Below are 8,292 nucleotides of genomic sequence, written 5' to 3' on the forward strand. Positions count from 1 at the left end.
TGAATAGTAAAAACCTGGAATCATCCTTGACTCCCCCTGTCTCATCCTTATATTCAGTCCCTAAATCCTAATAATTCATTGGTACTAATTTAGCCTGAATCTATCCAATTCTCTCCATCATAGCACCACCATACTTCACATTTGAATAAAGGGTTTAAATAACCATTGTAAAGCATGTATTTGTGCAGTAGGTTCTCAGAATCTCACAACTGAATACCCAAAGTAGTCTTCTAACTGGTCTGCTGACTCCAAGGTTACTCTCTCTCACTTTGTTCTCCACCCTGCCGCTCATGAGATCTTTTTGAAGTAGAAAAGGGATTCCACTGTTTAAACTCTTCCCTTGGTCCCTACAGTTATAAGCTCCTCCACCTGTCTACACAGCACTCATCTGTTGTAGCTTACTTTCTTGCTATCACATGTCACTCCAGCTAATTCAACCAACAGCGGGTCCCAGATGCTCTCTTGCTTTTCTTTGGAATGTCCTTTGCCCTACCCTTATCCTCAGGAAGATAGGCAGGCATAGAGAAGGGGAGCTGAGGCTGGAACTAGAGGTGGATGTGGCCAGACACACACTGTGATGCGTACAAAACTCCCAGATTTACTGATACAGTAGAAAAGGGTCCTGAATTCTGATCTTCCAAAGATCCCCAACAGAGTATTAGCCAAATTTGAGCACTGTGGTTGAAATAATTATTTCCAATATAAGGCAATTTAACATTTTTGCTTTTTAAAAAAAGTTCCAACTCTAATATATAGCCATTTTTACATTTTCTTTTATTTTGTAATAGCTTAATTCTACTACAAATACACATTCTCTAAACATACTAGATTTGAATTATCTGTAAGAAACATAATAGATTTGTCAGCCACCTTAACATCCATATTTGAATAAAGGGCTTAAATAACCATTGTAAAGCATGTATTTGTGCAGTAAGTTTCACAACCCATTTTAAACTTAGGGCAAACAAGAAAAAGAAACTACAAACATTAGGGTTTCTTAAATTCTTAAATTGTAACACTAACTTAAATATCATTTGATTGGACCTCAAAACAATGTGTATACTCAAAATATAAAGTAGGAAGTTATTACAAATATCAACTTTGATATAATACATACCTATTTCACTAAACATTTTAAGTTTTTGACTTTGTTTTTATAATTACCTTTTGAAAATATTTATAATGCCCTATAATTCAGATATCAAAGCATCGATTTCATTAAACTTGTTAGTTATATTTTCAATACATTCCCCAGCTTTTAATTTTATCCCGTCAATTATAACATAGTCATCTTCACAGTGGTTTTCAAATGGACTGCTTGCAGAAGCGTCAGGGCCCCACTGAGGCAACTGTAAAAATAACCACACAATTCATCAGTACTACTCAACTGTATCTGAAGACTAGGTTCAGTTATTTGAACAAAACATAAAGTAATTGGTAAGTCTTGAACCACAGCAGTTACACAAAGTTTCCTGTTATGGTGGTGGTCAAAAAATGATCCCTATGTATAGTAAATGTTACTATAAAACTTAGGCCTTGTCTGTTCCCCAACGCTACATTTTTAGTTTTAATTTTATATTTTGAAAAAACTGGATCATTTTAATTCCATGAGTTTTCTATATTTGTTTACTTTTAAAACTATTATTATAGGGAATACAACTTAAAGCTATTTTAGTCACATTTTCTGTGGTCATCTTCTCACAAGCATCTGCGTTCCTCACAAACAGTGATAGTTTTCTTAAGCTTGTTTAGACAGGACACTGGTAAAAACAATGCAAACATACCCACACATGGGAGTTTTATAACTTCAAGGTTCATTCGAGTTAACTTCCCAGGAAATTCAAGGAAAAAATGTAAATAAGTATTTTCATATATCAAAAGTATACTATAATATACATAATTATTAAGTAAATGGTTTTCTTTGTAAATAGATTATCTAATTTGTAAATTACTCAAATGGATTTTATAAAAATCTGAAATGAATCCCTCCCATTGCTTGCCAAGTCAGGACATGTCGACCCGTGTTAATATTAGCTAAAGAAGAAAATAATCAGGAAGGTGACTCCACTGAGGAAAATAATCTAAGTATTTCAATGACAAATAGAAATAAATTCTGATTTTCCATATGTATGCTGTTTTCATGTTGCTACTCTCATCCATTAGTATAGATGCTTGCGAGAAATCAACTTGAAAACTCATGTGAAGTGAATGATGAAAACATCAAATTTACAACTTTGAAAGTAGCTCAGACAATATTTGCTCAGAGTATGAACATGCTCGGAACTTTAAAATTATCAGGTGGTTCTTTTTGGTGGATTAGCTTATAAGAGGCCACTTTTTCCAAAAAACAAAATGCAGCTCCCATTTTATGTGGGAAAGGAAGGGAGGAAGGGAGGGAGGGAGGGAGGAAGGAAGAAAAGAAACCCCTGAGGTGATCACTTCTTTGCGTTTAAAGTGGAAATCACTCCAGCTTTGATCACTGGTTTCATTGCTATTCTCCTTGCTTAAAAGTGAACAAGGCCCTAAATATCCCGAGCCTGGTGTGAACGCCAGACGTACAAAGCTCAGTGTGGAGAGTGGCTTATAAACCAGTCGGCGGGAGGCCTTCCCCTGCCTGCCAGCGAGTTAAAATGGTTAATCTTTACAATTCCTAAATGCCTTTTGAAAGCATATAATATTACCAGAATCTAAAACAAAAAGCAAGCTCTTGCCTGGTGATGTATTAAAACTATGTATTTTACCTGAAGAAATAAAAATCAGAAGTAATTTTCTGTTTTATCAAGTTACTAGTTATAATGGCAAAACAGAAGCCAATTCTGTGACTGTAAAAGCTCCAGGACATCTCTATAAAAATCAACCTGGCTGTTTTTTGAAAAGACAAACTGCAAAGACTGAAAACACATTGTACAGAACCATATGGTGCTCAAACAAAACACACATTTGCTAGAAAAGAAAAATGTACAGTAATCTATAATAAAAGGGTAACATGCTAATTAGACCGGACGTCCTTCCTGACGAAGCCAGGCTAGAGGGAAGCCAGCTCGGGTCCGGGGTGCCTGCGGGCGGCCCAAGGGAAGCCAGCCTGGGTCCTGGGTGCTGGAGGGAGGCCGGTGCCGGCAGCCGGGGAAGGAAGGCCTACTCTTGCACAGATTTTCGTGCATCGGGCTCTTCCAAAGTGTATATACAATATTTTCATTTTGGGGGGATGAGTAGTTAAAGTGAGAATGTGGGGAAAGAGATAAAGTAAAGATATCTTTTCACTCATTCTCTCTAGTGACTGCCATTGCCATTTCTCACCTGTAGTAACAACTAACCTTAGAAGGCACTACGTGGAGCACTTTTCCCAGTTTGTCTTATTTAACCCTCCAAACAATCCTCTGAGGCAAGTGATGAGCAACTTTGCCAAATTACACGAGTCGTCAATGGCAAGACCAGGGCTGGGACACAGGCATTATATTCTAGAGTCAGTGCTCCTAACCACTGTGCTCTGGACTCCAGACCCACTACCTATCTAAATGATTGAATGAGAGAATGAATAACGCCATAAGGATACCTAACTCCTCGCTGCCATTCTCCTTCCTAACCACTCAGGGAACAGCTATGCTACCTGAAGAAAGGGCTGCCTTATGACTTATTTTCACACCTACCACATTAATGATCTGGGAGTTAAGTAAGACAAAGCAGGAAAAGATACATGGAGCTCATGTGCTGAGCAGTTTATCAACCAATTTAAATTTCTGTTGTCATATATAAGTATTAAATAAAGTTAAGGACACATGGCCTTCCTCAGCCCAACATGTTGGCCAAAAGGAAAAAAAGGACAAGTCTAGACATGAATGGTGAAATGTATTTCAATAACAGATTCCACCCTCGTATTTTAATAATGGAGCCTGTCCCTATGGAAGCTATCCCTCTGCATGAAATAGAGAGGGCAGATTTCCCCAGTTGCTCTAACCCCAGCGCCCCTCCTGACTGTGGAGACTGGCAGTGCGGAGGAGGCCTCTTTAGTAGCATTCCATTCACTACATCAAGCCCCTTCCATCTATCTCTCTTCTGTTTCAACCTCAAAGATCTGAAACAAAAAGAGCACCTCTGCTGAAACTCAGGTATTTTTTCAAAGACTGATAGGTCTATTCTTATTTCTCAACAGGCTACTAGTTTACCATTCAGCTCATGATAATCAAGGGCTCAAATTTGAGAAGTGAGAAAGGTTTTCCATATACTTAGAATGTCCACCCAGGAACAATCTCTGCCATGTAAAGAATTTGAAGTGGTTTCTTATAACTATTAATATTACCTTTTCTCCTGTATTTATTTCCTCCCCACGTTCCTCTTCAGGATCATCCGGTATTGCTGTGGGTTCTAGAGCTTGCTGTAGCATTTGCTCCAGTTCTTTTAGTAAAACTTCTGTCTCAGAGACAACTAAAGAAACATAATTAATATAGTAAAAAATGCTACATCTTAATTCAATCTAATTCCTAATCTTAGCCACCACAAAAGAGGAAATCTTCTAAATGTTACAAAAAAAGAAATAATATTTTGTATAAATTTCACATATGCCCTCTACTTGATACAAAATTATTATAGATTTCAAGGTGAATATTTTACAATTATTCCTTGAAAAATGTAGATGACATTTTTGCTATGTGTTAAGTACCCCAAAACAACAAAAGCTCACTAAAATGTTGTGTGCTTTTTTTTTTTTTTGAAATCAGGAGCCAAGGACACTAAACTAAATTATGTTATTAATAGACCAGGGGTCAGCAAACTTTTCCTGTGAAAGGCCAGAGAGTATATTTCAGGCTTTGTGGGCCAGATGGTCTCTGTCACAACTACTCAATTCTGCTGCAGTAGTGCAAACCATAGACATGTACACTAACAAATGAGAGGGGCTATGTTCCAATAAAATTTCATTTATGAAAACAGGCAGCCAACGGTAGGACTGAGGGCCACAGTTTACCAATCTCTGCAATAAACTATTAAAATCACTCTTTAAAAGGGAGCCATATGATTAAGTGGCTAGGCTAGACACAGGCTAGTCTATTCCTAATCCAATATCAACACATCTTAATTGCCTAATCTGATATTTTTTAAAAACACACTTAAAAGTTTTTTGTGTGTATGCTACTGTGACAGGAATATATTAAGTTGGCAAAAAAAAAAAAATCTGATAATTCACTGAACTTGCTGAGATAATACAATACCCCCCAAAGAAATAAACACCTATTATAACTCTATAGACTCAACTACTGATTAACAATATGCAACTGAATTTCTGATTTAAGTAAAAAAAAAGCATTTTCATTTGCTATAGAGTCTTGTTGAGGTGATGATCAAGGAAAGGAGGCCATGTGGAGCCTGCTGTCCCGCACAAGAGACAGATGGAGCACCTGAGAAGTCCTTCCAAAGGCAACATGATTCAAAGAGAAAGGCCATCAACACACAGCCCATCCCCTTGCACTCTGGTTACAAAAATCTGACATACCACCTCCTATTATCCACTGTTCATTGGCAGACCACCACAAATCACACTAGTAGAACAGCTGAAAGTTTATGGAACATAAAAATAGACCCAGCAAGATACACACTTTAGAGCTCAAATATTATCATTGAATACAGAAGCAAGGTGTTCCCAGCAACAGCATTAATTTTTACTGTAACTGTTGAATGCATTTAAATTTTTTTTACTAATACTGTTTAGGAAAAGTGAGATATATATCCATATGAGATTATAGCCACACATGCGCGTGCACACAAATGTACTTGTAAAATAAGCATGTTGTAAGGTAAAAAACAAAAATTATGCGAAAAGTTTGATGCATTGTTTTCTCGATTTCAAAAGAATCCATACTTTATTGCCATCTTTGTTGATAATTTTCTCTTACCTATTATTTGTAAGAAAGAAATTTTAAAATTCTGCTAAAACACTGTTTATTAAATAATGGTGTTAAATAAGATCATGGAAGATTATTAAATAGGAAGTTTTCCTTCCCTGGTTGTTCCTATAGTACTGAAAAAACAATTTTTAGTTTACATTTTTCACATTACAATTTTTTTAAAATATATTTTTATTGATTTTTTACAGAGAGAAAGAGAGAGAGATAGAGAGTCAGAAACATCGATGGGAGAGAAACATCGATCAGCCGCCTCCTGCACATCTCCCACCGGGGATGTGCCCGCAACCCAGGTACATGCCCTTGACCGGAATTGAACCTGGGACCCTTCAGTCCACAGGCCGACGCTCCATCCACTGAGCCAAACCGGTTTCGGCTACAATTTTTAATTATTTTATTTTTTAGAGAGGGTAACAGGGGGGAGAGAGAGAGAGAGAGAGAGAGAGGAGAGAGAGAGAGAGAGAGAGAGAGAGAGAGAGAGGAAAACATCGATCAGCTGCCTTCTGCATGCCCCCTTACCAGGGATTGAGCCCACAACCAGGGCATATACCCTGACTTGGAATCAAACAGGCTAGCTTTCTTTGCATGGGATGGCGCTCAACCAACTGAGCTACACCAGCCAAGGCACATTATAATTTTATCTACAAAAGAAATTTTTCTGTCAACATTTACTGCTTTCCCCAATTTCCTTTATATTAAATCAACAAATATTTCTTCTGTGCCTACTAAGGGCCAGGGACTCAAGAGAACAGGTCTAGACCAATAAGACTTCCGGGCCCTATGTCTTCACAGCCAATCTTAGGTTTTTTCAGAACAGCTTGAAAACAGCATTCCGATAAGCCATTCCACACTTTAGGACCAGTTCCTATGTTCAAAAATAAAACAAGCAAAAACTTTAATTGATATGTTAGTTTCAGCCACATAGATCTGTGTTCTAGGGTAACTGTTAAAGCCTAAGAACATGAAGTCTGAACTATTACAATGATGGTATTCAAATTTTGATGGGCATAAGAATCACCTGGAAAGTTTATCTAAACATATGAAAGCTACCCTATGTCCAGAATTTTCTAGAGGAATGTACATTTTTGCTGAAGCAATTTTGTTAATGAAATTGACCTCTATATATGACAAACTTTTCACTTAGTAACCTGTTACTTAACAGACCACTATTTGTGGTTACTTTACACTGATTCTCCAGTCCTACTCACAGGTGTTGTGCTTTCCTGCTTTACCTTCTGAATCTAAGACTATTGACACTGACATTTAATGCATGGTTGAGAAGATGGATTTTGAGCTATGCTGTAAAGGAAAAATGGCACAAAAACATCTTTATATTTCTAAAGCTATGCTAAAATACAATCAATTTATGATAATGAATGTCAGTGCTGAATGGCATTGTAGGCTCTCTGTTTTCAAGTGATCTGGAAAAATACGTACACTGCTTTTTGAACAAGGGTAAAGTAATGGATGACTTCATAAATCAACCAGGGTTCATAATACTAACTTGACGGATGTCAAATCCTGTTTCCAGAGCCACAGGAGCTTTGCTTTTCTAAATAGGTATTCCTATTTTGTGAACTGATAGAGTTCAAAAATAATTCTCAAGAAAGAGCAGTTACTGTAATCTAAAAACTAGGTTATCAAAATTGGTCAATGATAGTTTCCAAAGATAGAGACAGAATGAATGCCTTTGCTGATTGCATGACCAATCATTTTCTATCAATACTGATTATCCTGTAGTTTCCCTGCCTTCTTTGAATTTGTTGTTCAGAGTAAAGTGATAGCATTACAGCTGCTCCATCACTCAGAGAAAGTGAAAAAGAAATCTCATGCTGAAGTCCACATCTGGCTTTTAAAAATGAAGTTTTGTAAAATAAATCAAGTTGTTTTTCCATTCTCAATGAGAAATGCTGTTTGTCTCAATATATGTTATTATTTTAAAAGCTTTCAAATGTATATTTATGGAGTTTTCTTTCAACTCTACTTCTCCATTAAATGTTAAAAGAAACTGTTTCCATCCTATATAAAGAGGCTACTGGTTGGGTCACCCCAAAGCTGGCACTAAAAAATATAATCCTATTAATAAAAGCCTAATATGCTAAGTCATCTGGTTGGCTGTTCAACCAATCAAAGTGTAATCCTTATCTAATAAAAGAGAAACATGGTAATTGGCGTACGACTGCTACCCTTCCCATGGGCTAATCAGCAAGATATGCAAATTAACTGCCAGCCAAGATGGCGGCCGGCAGCCGGGCAGCTTAAACTGAACATGAAGCTTGCTTGCTTCAGTGACAGAGGACTCCAACTTCCCCGCCTGCTGCTGCAGGCCTCTGAGCTGCAACTCTGAGCAACTATGTTAAAATATAGAAGCTAAACAAAACCCCAGAAACCAGCTTTA

At 37.2% G+C, this 8,292-nt stretch overlaps 1 protein-coding gene across 1 annotated transcript in view; it reads right to left on the minus strand.

The window, feature by feature from the left end:
• Positions 1 to 761: 761 nt before the first annotated feature.
• The window catches only part of ZCWPW2 (zinc finger, CW type with PWWP domain 2), a 68,806-nt gene continuing 61,275 nt past the window's right edge, over positions 762 to 8,292 (minus strand). Inside the window, exons 9-10 of the mRNA XM_015565961.1 lie at positions 4,298 to 4,422; positions 762 to 1,349 (exon numbers count right to left, since the gene is read on the minus strand). Coding sequence (XP_015421447.1) covers positions 1,188 to 1,349; positions 4,298 to 4,422 — 287 coding nt within the window. The 3' untranslated portion in view covers positions 762 to 1,187. The remainder of the gene's footprint in view (positions 1,350 to 4,297; positions 4,423 to 8,292) is intronic.

The sequence above is a fragment of the Myotis davidii genome, unplaced genomic scaffold, assembly GCF_000327345.1.
Source record: "Myotis davidii unplaced genomic scaffold, ASM32734v1 scaffold1350, whole genome shotgun sequence".
Taxonomy (NCBI): Eukaryota; Metazoa; Chordata; class Mammalia; order Chiroptera; family Vespertilionidae; genus Myotis; species Myotis davidii.